The sequence below is a fragment of the Lepidochelys olivacea genome, assembly GCF_965140295.1.
Source record: "Lepidochelys olivacea isolate rLepOli2 genome assembly, chromosome: 9".
Classification (NCBI taxonomy): domain Eukaryota; kingdom Metazoa; phylum Chordata; order Testudines; family Cheloniidae; genus Lepidochelys; species Lepidochelys olivacea.
The window spans coordinates 19,679,040-19,695,462 of NC_140419.1; the positions used below are offsets into that span (position 1 = coordinate 19,679,040).

The following is a 16,423-nucleotide window of genomic DNA, read 5'->3' on the forward strand; positions in this document are numbered from 1 at the left end:
ACTATTCTCAAATTTTTATTCCATATTTTGAAGAACATGGAAATGACAGCCCTATTTATACATTTAAATCAATATTTCTGTGGCAAAAAGTAATTAACATATTTAGGATCTCCTTCCTTGTTCATTTACATTAGTATGAATTAGAAGTAACTCAGTTGAAATCAATTTTTTTTTATAGGAGGAATATATTGGTTTCAAGGGACAGTCCTATAACCTATCAGCTCCTCTTGAACATATCAACCTTCATATCCGCGGAGGTTACATCATCCCATGGCAGGACCCTGCTAATAATACCTTTTACAGGTACTATGAAATTAACTGGAAAAGTTAAAACTGGTTTATTTTATTTTAATGGGAGCTCTTTGAAAGCTTAGTGGTTTGGAACATTAAAGACCCAGTTAAAATGGCCTAGAGGACAGATTGCAGGTGAGGTATGAGATGAATTCGATTGATCATATGGTTGATGAAAATGAGAGAAACAGAGGGGGGGAGAGAGAGCCAATCTAGTCCAAGGATGTTTCTATATAGCTTAAATAGTTATGACTCTGGAGAAATAGACAAATAGTAATGTGTTTGCTGACAAATTTTTTTTTTTTTTTTTTTTTTGGTAGCCGACAAAACTCAATGGGACTTACTGTTGCTTTAGATGATAATGGGTTCGCTCAAGGTCAGCTTTACTGGGATGATGGGAAGAGCATTGGTAAGTTTTAATAGTAAATTGAAGTGAGAAGATTTACTTACATCAAGAGTAAAGTTTCCTAAATTGCATAAAGTTTTTTTCCTTCTACAGTTTTTAGGTTTGAATGTATAAAATGTCATTTTTATAAAGTATTTGATGTGCAAACACTTGTAGATACGTGTATTTCAGTATATGCAAGAAATTTGCAAACACTTATACATGTGCATACTACTGTTGTATTCAATGGGACTATACATGTGAATATATGTACCTATACATGTGTTTGCAGGATCTTAGTCATAACTAAGATCCTGATAATGCTGTCCTATTAACCATGCATATGTGGATACCTGAACCTGCTCAGAGCCCCACTGAAGTTAGGGAACTCCATATGAGCACGGGGGTCTCTCCCATATGTATGCTATACATTTCAGGATCAGGGCCCACAGCTGGAAAGCTCTAAAGAACAGTGTTTGAAAAACAAAAAGTCAAGTTAAACCCATAGAACAGTACAATAATATTGATTTGTCTCAGTAAAGTCCTATAACATTATTGCTTTCAGAATTCAAATTTTTTACACCTTAACTTATGCCATTAGACTTAGTTTAGTATGTGTAATAAGAGAGATCATGCTATTTCCTCAGAATTTTGCAAAATCTATGGTAAATATAACCATGTGAGTTAAGAATGAAGTGAGAAGTCTGAATTGATTTTCCTAGTGTTAGTAAATTTTAAAAATATATCCATCATATCAGGTGTGTACCACACACTATGCACAATAAGTCTCCTCTGAGCTTTCAATTGCTCCTTTGGCATCCTTAACAATCTCAGTAGAAGTGCGCAGGGTGCTGTCAGCATGCTGTGAGGTGCACTGAAGTATGCCAAGCTTTGAGTGACTCGGATTTGGAACTATTTACTATGTTCATAGAGTTAATCATAGCTTAATTAAATTAAACTAGCTTGCAAGGTGCACTTCAACCATCTCTCAGTGATCTGTTTTTCAGAAATCAGGAAGTTGCACTGACTCTGGTTATCTGCATTACCGTGTGGTAGTTTAGATCCCAATCTGAGGCTTATAGAGAAAATAGACACTGTTGTTTTCAAAAGAGACATTCCTATCCATCATGGTAACGTGTAAATGGATAGTGAATAAAGTAGGAGGTGGGGAATTGCTGATGTGCCTCGAAGGAGGCTCACAAATCCTTAAATCTCTGTCTGAAGCATTAGGAGCAGTCCTCCCCTGACATTTGGGAGATGACTGAGAAACAGGAGCCTATGTACTGATTCTCAGAGAGTTGTTAGCTTTACCTGTGATTTGAGGTCTCCAACTCCACAGCATGAGACTTATCAAAGGGAACATTAACGCTGATATGCAAAAGTCTTTTACAAAATATAGGGAGAAATAAGAAGCTGATTGACGCTCAGTCAAATATGAACTTACTGACCTGACCCTGTGCGTACTAAACTTCTTTCCCTCTGTCAAATGGGGTGGATAGAAATTTGGAACTTTCATTATATAACTTTGCCCCACCCAAACATGGAATAAATAGTCTTCCCCACAACTTTTTTTTAATTCTTATTGCTTATTGCAAATAGATTCTTCCTTTCAGTGCCCATCCTTCAGACACACTCTTCCCCTGGCCCCAATAGCCTTTTTCCCAGCACTTGCTTTGTTTCTCACTGAGTCACAGTTCTGTGTGATCCCCTCCAATCACCAGGCCCAGATCCAAAGGGTCCAAGAATCCTCTTCAGGTCTTAATCCAGGAAAGTACCAGAAGCATGTATGTCACTATAACTATATGAGTAGTCCCATTGAAGCCAGGTACTTAATCCAGCCTCAGTCTTCCCTTGCCCTTACTGCTAATAATTAAGGCTAAGATTTTGTCACAGATATTTTTAGTAAAAGTAACAGACAGATCACAGGCAAAACAGAAAAAGTAATAGAAGCCATGACCTGTCCATAACTTTTACTAAAATACCCCTGACAAAATGGGGATCTGTGGAACCCCACAGTACTTCAAGTGGGGCAGCTGTAGGGACTAGTTGCTGCCTGTAGCAGCTGGGGCTGTGGGGTATCCCTGCTGCCTGCAGCTCCAGGCATCTTCTGTGGGGGCTGGGAGCTCAGGGTTCCCCTCCACCCATGGGGGCCAGGAGTTTGGGTTCCTCTGCAGTACCCCGGAGCTGCCCTCCACCTCCTGCAGCTGCAGCAGCCAGGAGCGCGGGGGTTACCTGTCAGGAGCTGAAAGGGTTCCCCCGCTGCCCCCGGCAGCAGGGAGCTGGGGGGTTCCCCTGCCACCCGTGGCAGCAGGGAGGGGGCAACAGAGGTGGCAGGGGTAGTGGGTGGTGGGGGACCCTGCAGCTCCCGATCACCGCAAGCTGAAGTCACGGAGACCGCTGGAAGTCACGGATTCTGTGACTTCCGCGACCTCCATGACTAAATGACAGTCTTACTAATAATGATGTACCCATATGTAACCTGGGACAGAATAAACCAAATAAATTGAATTTCATTTGGCACAGCTTAAAAATACTTAAAAATAGTCAAACCAGGTTTTGAACATTTGTACCACTTTTTTTTTGTTAAGATTTTGAATGTTGACTTTAGAAACAGAAAACTTTTAGAGCTTTTTCTCTGACTTAAACAACATATGTTTCCATTGAGGGTTCTAAGTGTGTTTATTATGGAAACAGTAGCATGTTTTACACATTAATACCAGAAATATATTTAGAATAATTTTTGTTTTAAATGGTCATGAATATTCACCAAAAGAAAATTATAGTGGGATACATTTTACTCTACTGCTTTCTCATTACAGATGCATATGAACAGGGTGCTTATCTGTTAGAAACATTTAATGCAAGTCAGGTGAGTATCGGGTGACATCTTGTTCTTGTGTTATGTATAGGGGTTATTAACGCTTCCTTATTGATTTTCTCCACACTGTTCATGATTTTATAGACCTGTCATATTCCCCTCCCTCCCCACCGCCACATACCTTTAGTCATCTCTTTTCCAAAGTGAACAGCCCTGATCTTTTTAATCTCTCCTTTTATGCAAGCTGTTCCACACCCTTAATCATTTTTGTTGCCCTTCTCTGTTCCTTTTCCAATTCTAATACATCTTTTTTGAGACTGGGCAACCAGATCACCATGCAGTGTTCAAGATGTGGGTGGGTGTTCCATGGATTTACACAATGGTATTATGATATTTATTGTTTCATTATCTATTGCTTTCCTAATTGTTCCTCAGATTACGATTGGTGTTCATAAATTAGTGTTCAGCAAACTCAGATGTAAACATGGGGTAATTTCCTTAACTTTGGGTGTTATAACAGAGATCTTTATATATCTTTTACCTTGTATTTAGTGGTGGGCTCAGGCCAGAATTGATTACACTCAGACTTTCAAAGAGAAAGTTTGGTTCACAATCCAAACCCAGATCATGGTTCCTAATGTCACAGCTGGTCTCACTCTACAGTGAGCTATATCAACATCCCAGTTCTGAACACTTGTAGTTTCCGGGGGTGGTGGTGTAGAAATGGGAGTGAGATAAGCTGTTGTATTGAGATTGTCTGTAATTGCATTTAACATGCTATATTTTATATGAATAAATTGTAATAAATACATATTTAAGAAGTATTGTGAAGCTATTTTAAATACTCTGTTTGATAGTGAATCTATATTTCATAAAATTTATTTGCAAAACTTAAACATTTACATATGCAGAAATCAAAGTAACATGAAGGCTAATAGTACCATTTTGTCAGCTGCACTTTCGCTGTCATTTTACCAATCTATTTAAATGAGTACATTATAGCTCATCATCTCATGCATATTTTTAAAAGCAACATGCCATTAAACACACACATCTACAAATTCCCTGTGGTATAGAGAAAAGCAACATGTATATAAAGGAACTCATCCAACTTGAAATATAGTCACATTTAAAAAAAAAAGTTCTCGGTGCTTTCAGGTAATATGCCTGCCCCTACATTCATATGCCAGTTTTTATTGTTTGCTGCTGTTGTAGCGGTAATTCATAATGCAGGGGGTGAAATGACTTATGCAATTTTCTCTCACATAACCTGAAGGACCAGACAAAATTGCTAACCCTGCACTTCCAGAGTACAGAGATGGCTCCTTTCTAGCATTATCTGAGGCACAATTCAACCCATATGTGGTGGGGAGGGGACGTGTAGTTACACAACTCAGACCCCCTCCACGCTGGTTTGCAGGGCTGAACAGCTCTGGAGCAGGGATAGTGATCTGTACACACTCCCTCCGAGACAAGGGAGTTCTTTGTCACCTTGTGCAAGGCTGTAATTGCACAGAGGAGCCCAGGATTTGGCCCACTGATTTCAACAAGAATTTTGCCTGATTAATGATTGCCTGAAAAGTGAATGAGCTATTTACATACAGATGTCCGTGGCAGAGCAGGGAATGAACCTAGATCTCTCAGATCCCAGGCTAGTACCCTAACTGGTCATTCTTCCTCCTTGGAAGAAAACAAAAGGGAAGCAAATAGATCTATAATTACACTGAAATTAATCAAGAACTTGAGATTACTGATGTTCCAAGCCTTCCCTCACCTTTGGGTCTGGATTTTACCTGTTATTACAGACTGTATTAAAAGCATGTGTATACTGGAGCTGGAGGAGTGATTTCCAGCTCGGGTAGACACCCCTCTGCTAGCTCCGATGGTGTTAATACACTCTGAATAGCTGTCTTAGCTGCAGCTGCACAGGCTGAGGGAGGGGCTAGCTGCCCCGAGTATGGACCTAGGTTTGATAGAGGACTGTGCTTGGGATCGCTAACCTGTCCTGCTGCCCATGCAGTCGCAGCAGCAACTATGCTGCCACTTTCCACACACTAGCTCAGTCAGAGCACAGCAGGATGGATACGTCTACCCAAGCTAGAAATTAAACCTCTAGCTCTCCGATAGTCTCCTTAGTGGCGTGCGTGCAATCTGACCCAGCTGGAGCAGCAATGCCTCCTGGTGCTCTGCACATGCGTTTACTGCTCCACTTCTCACAAGGGTGTACCAAGTGTTTCTTTCTCCAGCTGGTGGGTGAGGAGGAAAGGAGAGCCCGAGGCCCTGCTGCTTCCATGCTGCTTTGGGGTTGGTTTTTCAATAGAGATCCCTAGCAAGGAGCAGTGTACACTTAAGGGAGGACTGCGGTTGTGGCTGCCCTCTGTGAATGTACAGAAGGGAAGAGGAAAATGCTCCTTCTGCTTTCCCCCTTAATATTTAGTCCTACGCGGAGAAGCTACATTTTGATGCATATGTGTGTTACATACAGGTAGGTACCTGTTGCATAGCCATCCAACATAAGAAACACATAAGTGGGCCTGGAAAGAAGGAACTGCATGATTTTTAGTCTGATAATCAGGGATAAATGATCATACTTCAAGACACGTTTAGATGTCATAGTCAATGTGATGGCAAGTTGAGACAATATGAATCTAATATATTTTGTTGTCTTTTCAGAGTGTTTTAGAGATTAAGGTTTTGAACAATGGATACACTGACCCAAACAATTTAAAATTTGATGAAATTAAAATTTTGGGAGTTGTCAGACGACCTTTAGCTGCTACAGTAAAACAAAATGGCGTGACAGTTCCATCTCTCCATAATGTCAACTATGATGCTACAAAAGAGGTAAGCAGCTAATTCAAGGGTATTAAACCATCTGCCAAATAATATAACCTTTCTTCCTTAAACTTGGCATTGAAGCAGATCTCAGTTGCAATATTAAGTCCTATATTTTTTAATAAATTCAAAAATGTACCACTAATGAAATATTTGCATTGAGAAATCAAACAACCTGGAATTGTTGTATGCTGTTTAGTAAATAATACAAAATGTAATCAAACAAGGTTTCAATTTGACAGGGCAAACAGGAAAAGAAAATATGACAGAACGTATGTGCAATATGGCTAAGTTATTGCTGCAGTAAAATCCTTAATCTTTGGAAATTCGTAACTCTGAGTATTTGATTTTTTTTCAACCCTCCTAAAAGCTTATTTACGCCCTAAGAGAACTGAGAGGGAATATAGCATCTCCAACAAGTACTTACTGAGAAGCTAGATGGTTCTGTTCTTGCCACCCATTTCCTTCCTCCACCCTTCGCCTGCCCCTGTATAACTGTAAACCTTTTTTGTTGTGTTTTGTCAAATATAGGCTATATGCAGTTCAGGGCAAAGACCCTACCTCTATGGGTTAAGTCTGTGCTCCACTAAAGCCATTGGCAAAACTCCCAATGGGCCATGATTTGACCCTGCATGTTTTTGTGAAATATCCAACACGTTTCTTACTGTCTCATAAAATAATAAAAAGATGTCCCAGGACTAAAAAATCTCCCCTGTGACTCTGTCATATGTATAATTATGGGGAAGAAGTCAGTATTAACTATAAATAATAATTGAGTCAAGCACCCCTAAATGCAATTGAAACAAATCCTGAGTGTCATGGTGATCTTCAAGACACGTTCCTCTGAACTGCCTTTCAAATATAAACATAACTCCTGTAGCTGCTTTTAGGGTTTCCACTCTTCTGATGGAAAAATGCAAGGTTATCCCCACCCCCAGCTTATTCCCAAGGCTTTCTACAGAACTGTATCTTTTATTAAATCTCTTGCCTTTCTGCCTTGCGCCTGAAACATACAAAAAAATCTATCATATTTAGCTGTGCTATCATTCCTTGGATGGGAAAGCAGAAATTCCTGTGCACAGGTGAAATTAGAATGGACTCCAAGCTTTTAAAAAGAAAGAGCAGGATCCTGATCTTTACAGGGTCCCTGGGAAGCCCATAGTTTGAAATTCAAAATCAGTGCCATGTTAAAATAAGTCACAGATAGTGCGAGAGCTGAAAAATGCAACGGCCTCAGGTAGATTTGTTGTTTTTTTGTTTCCGTTCAAAGCTCCTGCATATTACTGGCCTTCAGCTTGAATTGGGGAAACCCTACTCAGTTGACTGGTCTTCACAGGAGTCATTGGTTGAAGACAATGAAAAATTTAACTGTTATCCTGACTCAGGTGCATCACAAGAAAATTGTACTGCTCGTGGCTGTATCTGGCAGGTAAGCAGAAATGATTTGTGTGAAGCAAGAAATAAGGACACTGCTTTAATGACACTAACTTAATTTATCTAAACTAAAAGAGTTGCTGACTAGGGTTTTTAAGTATTTGATGAACTTGCAGAATTGTTTTAGCAACACAACAAAATGTTTGAGTGATGAAAATAAGTCTGACTCTATGGATCAAGGTTGCCACCTATTTTGGGACATTGTCTCTCAGGGGATCACTTGGCAGCTTGCTTATGCATGGAAGGCAGAATTAATCATCCTTACCACTTTAAGCATCACCACCACTATTGGGACTCAGGCTTTTGCCATTTTGCCATTGGGCTCTCTTTTTCCTCATCTGAAAAGACCAAACATAAAGAGGAAATCGGCTGACATCAGCACCCCCAAAGCTGTGTCTTGAGTAACTCCAAAGATGTGAACCTAAAGTTTCTACACTTAGTACCTTCTCAAGTGTCACTTCATCCCTATTCTATTTTTCTCTCTTTCCCATCCTTCTCTTTAGCTGTTTGATTCCAAGGTTGGTTAGGATAAGGAGGACAATGGTAATCTGGGTGCCAGGCAAAGATTTCAGTAGATTCTAATGGAAGTAAGATTGAGTCCTCAGTGAAAAGATCTTGTCGGTATGCTCAGTCAATGAAATTAGTAAGGAAATAAGGTGAATTCCCAGCCATTTCCTCCTGAAGAACAAAAGGCACTTCGTGTCATTTAGTGCTTCTTGATGTATGCTTGATTTCACCTCTCAAACAATGTTTGATTGTATACCTGTTCAGAGGAAGTTGCAAGAGTTTTTCTTGTTGTCATAATTTTTCTTTTTAATGGTGAGAAAAAGTGTATTTTTCCCCCCATTCGTGTATTCAATAAAAGGTGGGCTTGCTTATCAAAAGATTTCAGACAGAGAAAAACCCTCTGGGCATACACAAAGCAAGAAAAAAATCTCACTCTGAAAATGAAAATATCAGAAAAAGACAAGGAATTTGACAGGCGGATTTAGAATAGTGACTGCTAAGCACCTGCATTAAATGCAGCATTCCTTGCCACTGCTAATATAATATCATTTTATAAACAAATGAGAGATGTTTCTATTAAAAATACACTTAAGAAAAGGAAAGATAAAGTTATCAAGCTCTGATGTTTTTTAAATGTAAATAAGTGATGATGAATCATAACTAAATCCCAGGAAGTTCTTTTCTTCGTATTTCTAAACTTACTTAAATTCTCTGCATTGAAATTGTCAACTCAATGGGATGTCCTCCTCCAACAGACCCCACTGTAATGATGGGAAGTTTTCTCTGATCTTAATTGCATAAATCATTGTGTTCTTTGTTAGGGTTCGTTTTCACACTGTTCAGCATTGTTGCGGTCACCTTTACAAGCAGTTGCTCATGAGTTACCTGTTAAAAATGGGATTTTTCTGGAATTGTCTTTTACTGTTATTAAAATGAATGATCTCATTTACTGTTTTCTAATCTGCAATATGTTTTTCAGGTTGCCTCTAACTCCCTTGTGCCATCATGTTACTACCCAAGTAATTATGGCTATTCTGTCAGTAACATTCAAAACACCGCTTCGGGTCTTACAGCTGACCTCTCCAGAAATCTTAGTATCCCTGACCGCTATAGGGATCGTTCTCCCACTATCAACACACTTCGCTTGGAAGTGAAATATCATGACAACAACATGTTGCAGTTCAAGGTAATTTCAGTCTGAATCTGTTGAGACAATCTATGCTGAGATTGGTGATGGTGATACTTTTTCATTTTTACTGAGCTGAAATGTGACTAGACCATACATGGCTACAGAGGAGAGTAGGAGAGAATAAGAATTGACCCATCTTTTGAATGGCCTATGTAAAGGCCGCCACATTTGAAACCCTGGTGCTCCGGGGCTCCCCATCAGATGCATCTTTCTGGAAGCAACTACATACCTGCCTCCTTCTAGAGAAGTGGCTCTCAACCTTTCCAGACTACTGCACCCCTTTCAGAAGTCTGATTTGTCCTGCCTACTCCCAAGTTCCAGTTCACTTAAAATCTACTTGCTTTCAAAATCAGACATACAAACACAAAAGCGTCACAGCACAATATTATTGAAAAATTGCTTACTTTCTCATTTTACTGTATAATTATAACATAAATCAGTTGGAATATAAATATTATACTTACATTTCCATGTACAGTATATAGAGCAGTATAAACATGTCATTGTCAGTATGAAATTTTAGTTTTACTGAGTTGGTTAGGACTTTTTATGTAGCCTGTTGTAAAACTAGGCAAATATCTAGGAGAGTTGATGTCCCGCCTGCGTACCCCCAGGGATACACTTACCCTGGTTGAGAACCACCGTTCTAGAGACTATTTCATTTTATTTTGTCTTATCATTCAAAAAGAGTGATCACGTTTTCTCTAAACTGCTAATGATGGCTTGCTGTGCAAATAAGTGGATCACACACTGCATTGTTTCGTACTGTTGCAGTAGCATGACATGCTGATTCCTGATCCATTTGACCTATTCCATATGTAATGTGGACATGTTGAATACTAGAAGTGGTGTGAGGTTCCATAGTGCTTATTCTCACCTCTTTGGGTTTTTTTTCTCAGTAAGCTCTTTTCAGACAGCTCAGTGTGTTAGTTGAGCTACCTAAGTTTCAACAAACACCAATGATGAACATAGATGTGCAGGGTTTTATCTAAGCACTGAGGTAATAATACATGAAGAACCAGTTCAAGCTGTGAGAAATCAGCATCCACAGGTGTAACCCGCATAAGGTGCCTCAGAGATGGCTCCTATTTGTTTACCTTATAAAGGACACAGGGATTGAGAGTGGACTCCTGTACATTATGTAAGGTGAACAAGAGCTTGAGCAAGGACTCTGCAGCCACTTACTTTTCACGGTTCAACACATGTGCAGCATCGTCTTCCCTAGCTGAACATTCTACTAGCTTAATTCTGCTGCCTTTAATCAGGCTGAGTAGTATCATGTTCTGCGACTCCTCTCATTGGGCCAGATTCTTACTCAGACTGAGTAGCACCTCACTCTCCAGTGAGCACTCATCCAGCACTCATCCAGTTGAAATCCGTGAGACTACTCAAGGAGTGAGAAACTGCTCAACAGAATTAACCAAGTACTGAAAATCCCTGTGCAAAATGTACTGTGTCTTTGTAGGATATGATAAAGATCTGAATTCAGTCTTAATGAAAGCCAAGTTTCATTAGAATACTCATTAATCAATGCCCCAATTAATATAAAAATGGTACACTCAAATGTTTGCTTGTATTAGTAACCAGTTGTGGAAAGGTCGTTGAACTCTATGTTAATACATATACCATCTTACCATGTATATAGCAATGGTATTAGGAGATTATTATGTTGGGAGCTTTGTATTTTTATAACATATTTGCAAATACATATCTCTAAATGCTTGTCATCTCAGTCTTTAAGTCAAAACCAAGGTATTCACTTTTAACCCAAAACATGAATTTAGAGGTAAGAAAGGTCTTCTATCAAATATTTTCCAACCTTTCATGTTTTTCTTAAACGTTGAGGGCTTTAGAGTGATAATAAAGTAAATTACTTTCCGTGAGCAAATTCTTTAGCAGAAGTAATCCAGAGGTTTTTACTTGCAAAGGGGCATAAAGAAAAACCCGCTTTTACGATTTTAGGACTCCTAGTAAGGATCCCTAAGTTTTGCTCCTGAACAGGAATATCCTTACATTCTTTTTAAGTCAGGTCTCTTTCTAAAACATATCTTGCCAAGTTTGTTCTCTTGAGATTGTTTTATCGGTGTGTTATGCTGGTGTCTTGTTCTCTGAAACAAGCATGTGTGGTTGTTTCTTTTGGACCCTGTGTATCCTAGATTTACAACGGGCCCATGTTCAGTACATTGGCAATTAGTCTCTCATCAAATATTCGATGTAAACACTTAAGAATAACTACCAGTTAGATACAAACACAAATTGAAAATATAGCATAAAAGAAAATAGTATAAATAGTTAAGCAATACATAAGTTATAAAAGTTGCATGTCTGAGCTTGTATAAAAGATGTTTGGATGTTTTATGGCCGAGAGAGGTATCATTTTTGACATTTTGGGAGCTTGTCACTAGCTGACAGGAAGCGGAAGCCTCCCGGAATTAGCCTTACATTTCACTTAATAACAGACGTAACCAATATATAAGCAGGTGGTATTGCATTTTCTAAGCATGATGGGAATAACAATAATTGTAAGTACCTTTTAATATTCAGTTAACAGAGCAGGCAAATTGTAATAAACCAATATTATAAGAATTAATTATTAATTATTATTAATAAAGGTATTCTAATCTCTATAGAGGTCTATCTCTTACACTGCCCTAATACTCTTAGTGAGTTAAGCCTGAAATCTTCAGGTGACAATTAACTGTCATTGATTATTTTAGCAGAAAGTCCTGCTAAAGTGCTTTATCCCACAATCACAAGCTACCTCCCACTTCCCCCAGCCTCCAACTATCCACAACTTAGCAGCCAAAACCTCCAGACTGGCCCCTGACATTGTCTACAATGCAGTTATTGAAGGCCAGTGCAGAAATTTTCTGGCGTATTGAAAACTAAAAATGTAGAGGCAGCATAAATAAACTGTGAATTTAACATCAAAATAAACAACACAAAGGCTACTGTGCTGGTTGATTGTGTTTTTCATATGTAAAGGAAGCAGCCACACATTGCCACAAAATCCAGGAAAAAAAAGCCCCAGAATTTAGGTCCTATTTGTTGTCGAGTGCAGGGACCACAACTATAATGTTTGCTGTTACTTTCCCTATGATATTTACTTACATTCTTGAACATGACCACACACAGAAATAATTTTTTATTTCTCTTTGACTAAGGAGAACTTTTATTTAAAACTACAGTTGCAAGAAGCAGGTCTTATGTATTACACCTTCAAGACCACTGCCTTTCTTTTCATAGGTTTATGATGCCAACAATAAAAGATATGAAGTTCCAGTCCCACTATTTCTCCCTAGTACTCCAACAAGTACAGAAGCAGGTCGACTCTATGAAGTGACCATTAAGAACAATCCATTTGGTATCCAGATTAGGCGCAAAAGCACCGGAACAATTATGTAAGTGAAAACTTTGTTTGCTATAGATGACATTTTAATTTTAACTTGTATGTTTGGTGGAAATCCCTGAGTACTGGCTTCGCCGTGTCACCTATAAAGGTGGAATAGCCTAGCTGCCTTGAGTACAATCCCATCCGAAACACTAGGTATGTACTCGGGCAGCTAACCTGTCCTGTTGCTGGCATCGCTGCGGCTACACTTGTGGTTTTATCATGCTAGCTTGATGAGAACTAGCACAGGTATGTCTGTCTGAGCCGGAAATCACACCGGAAGCTCCAGTGTAGACATATCCTTAGAGGGAACATTATTACATCAGTGATAACATCCTCAAGAGCTTCCAGAGCAATTAATTCTCACTTAGAACTAAATCGATTGCAAAATATCATACTCATTCTCTAATCAAATTCAGCACAAAAAGAATGTGGTTTACAGATGCTGATTCTGAGCTGATACCTAGCTGAAAAGAGAGGCTATCCCATTGATGTTGGAGCTGTGGCTTAAACCAAATGAAGATAGCTAAACATTCTCCTTTGAGAGTCCATTTCACTGTAGGCGTATGTGCACCCAATGCACTTGTGTATGAGACTTCTGCCAGCAGTACCATTAGTCAGTATGTGTGCCCCTGCCCTTCTCGTGCATGGGCCTGAGGGCATAAAAGGGACATGACTGCCACCTCCCTCTCAGTTCCTTTCTACCATCTGTGGCGAGAGCTGGAGAGTTCTCTGTCGCTCTTGAGCCTCACTTAGCCATCTGTAAAAGAGATTTTCTGATTTTTGCATACTTACAGTTCACTTCGTATAGTTACAGTTTAGTCAGTTAGCTCATGGTTTAAATCCAGGGGATTTTTGCATGGCAAAAAAAGCCAAAACATCTGTGTTCCACATGTACAGCTGTTATTGAGAGTTTCAAATATTGCCTAATTGGTTTAGGAGAGGGACAAGTGGGGAACAAATGTCCGATCCATTCCTCTTTCCCCACGAGGATGAAGAAACCAAGGAATTCCTGTCTTTAGTTAGTCTTTCTGGAAAAGCACCGTGTCCCTCTTAAGAGCCTGCCTCTGACCACGAGAGCAGAGCATTCCTCCACAAGGAGTGCCTCTCCGGGTGCCATGGCTCCAAAGCCTGTTTTGGATGAGAAATGTAGATTTCTAGATCTAAGAAAGTTTAACAGATTAACCAAGAGAACAAAGAAAAGAATGGTTCCCCTATCATCTGTTATCCCTTCCTTGAAGGTGGGGAATTAGTACGTTGCCCTCTGGCTGCAGGATACATCCTTCCTGGCCACAGAAAGTATCTTTAATTCATGGTAGGCAATAGGCCTGTCAGCCTAACACATGTCCTGAGGGTGTTTACCAAATGTATGGCAGTAGTGGCAGCTCATCTTCAACTTTTAGGCATTCAGATATTTCCTTATTTGGATGACTGGCAGTGAGGAAAGAGTTTGCTCTCAGGATGTCCAAGCCATGTTGGTGTGCAGCAGGAAGGGCACAACCAGAGCTACTTATCCATGAAATGGAAAAGGCTCTCAGTCGGAACTGAGTCTCACCGGTTGTCACCAAGGAATCCAGACATTACGCATATATGAGATTACCTGCTATATTTGAAATCTCATGGTTTTCTCATCAGTTTTCTAAGGGGGCACTTAGCCTCCATCTCTGTGATACATCCACTGGTAGATGGGGTTTTCTGTCTTTTCGCATCTCTTGATGCCTCAGTTCTTAAAAAAAAAAAAAGAGGACTTGTGGCACCTTAGAGACGAACAAATTTATTTGAGCATAAGCTTTTGTGAGCTACAGCTCACTTCATCGGATGCGTTCAGTGGAAAATACAGTGGGGAGATTTATATACACAGAGAACATGAAACAATGGGTGTTACCATACACACTGTGATCAGGTATGGTGAGCTATTACCAGCAGGAGAGCGGGGGGGAAAAAAACCTGATAATCAAGTGATAATCAAGGTGGGCCATTTCCAGCAGTTGACAAGAAACTCTGAGGAACAGCAGGGGGAGGAATAAACATGGGGAAATAATTTTACTTTGTGTAATGACCCATCTACTCCCAGTCTTTATTGAAGCCTAAGTTAATTGTGTCCAGTTTGCAAATTAATTCCAATTCAGCAGTCTCTCGTTGGAGTCTGTTTTTGAAGTTTTTTTGTTGAAGAATTGCCACTTTTAGGTCTGTAATCCAGTGACCAAAGAGATTGAAGTGTTCTCCGACTGGTTATGCTCAAATAAATTTGTTAGTCTCTAAGGTGCCACAAGTCCTCCTTTTCTTTTTGCGGATACAGACTAACATGGCTGCTACTCTGAAATCAATTCTTAAAAGTCCTCATTTGCATGTGCCCTGCTGTCTCTGATCCACTGCATGAATTTAGTTTTGTCCTGTTTGATGGTCTCCCCCTTTGATCTTTGAGCAACAACATCCTTATAATTGATGCTATCAGTGAATATAGTGTTTCTGGTAGCAGTCAGGTACAATCTGCCAAAAGGGTGAGCTTCAGACACTGTTAGCCAAGCCCCCTTTTAAGACATTTCACAAAGATAAAGTTTCTTTTAGGCCACACCTTGTTTATGTCTGAAGTTCCACCTCAATCAGATCATCAGTCTCTCTAACATCTCTTTTGCTTCCCCACGTCCCATCATTACTAAGCATACAATACACTGGGTTTAAAAACATCACTACCATTGAAATTAATATATAGATTAATTAAAGTTTCCTTCAGTTCTAAGAAACTTCTGAATACATATTTAGTGTTCATTTAAACTAAATTCAAGAGTGTATTCAATAATACCCAACTTCCTTGCACTCTGACACAGATAGTCTTCTAGCAGATTAAACAGTCATCCTGCACTTCATTAATAAAAGCAAATACATGGCTAATACACCAAATATTCTCTGTAACTTTCAAAATTCTCAGCCACTGTTATTTGTGTATCTTTCCAGCTCTTTACTGATGAAAGTTGGGTAATTCTTCTCTTTCAGTTGGGATTCTCAAGTACCTGGCTTCACCTTTAGCGACATGTTCATTCAGATTTCTACCCGTCTTCCATCAGAATATGTCTATGGATTTGGTGAAACTGAACACGCTACGTTTCGGCGTGATATGAACTGGAACACCTGGGGAATGTTTACGAAGGACCAGCCCCCTGGTGTAAGTAGAGATGAAGTTTGAATTAGATTCTTTCCTAAGCAGCAATGATGTTCTTGGTACACATGACTTTGAGTTTTTTCCAGGGTGACTGTAGTATATTTTGTTTTAAAATAATGCAGGCAGTAATATTGGTGTATGATATGCCCTGTTCACAGATATCATTATCATTACAACAAACCAAAACTCAGTTTAGTAACAGTTAAGTTCCTATCAGGAACTTGGGGTTTGGAAAAAAACTTCTTTTAAAACAGGTTATTCCATTTTGGATTAATTGCACTTTTCTCTGAAGCATGTAATATTTACCACATCTGGAGATGGGATAGCAGGCTATATGGGCCACTGATCTTATCTATGTCATGTCAACTCCTCTGTTTCTGAGGTGTATGTTGGTTTCTATAAGAGCTGAGCAG

The 16,423-nt window shown here is 39.4% G+C and overlaps 1 protein-coding gene across 1 annotated transcript in view; it reads left to right on the forward strand.

Moving 5' to 3' along the window:
• Positions 1 to 16,423, forward strand: part of SI (sucrase-isomaltase) — a 152,256-nt gene that overhangs the window by 104,333 nt on the left and 31,500 nt on the right. Inside the window, exons 44-51 of the mRNA XM_084638286.1 lie at positions 179 to 303; positions 612 to 700; positions 3,496 to 3,545; positions 6,168 to 6,338; positions 7,600 to 7,758; positions 9,250 to 9,456; positions 12,706 to 12,860; positions 15,845 to 16,013. Of these exons, the coding sequence (XP_084494412.1) occupies positions 179 to 303; positions 612 to 700; positions 3,496 to 3,545; positions 6,168 to 6,338; positions 7,600 to 7,758; positions 9,250 to 9,456; positions 12,706 to 12,860; positions 15,845 to 16,013 (1,125 nt within the window). The remainder of the gene's footprint in view (positions 1 to 178; positions 304 to 611; positions 701 to 3,495; positions 3,546 to 6,167; positions 6,339 to 7,599; positions 7,759 to 9,249; positions 9,457 to 12,705; positions 12,861 to 15,844; positions 16,014 to 16,423) is intronic.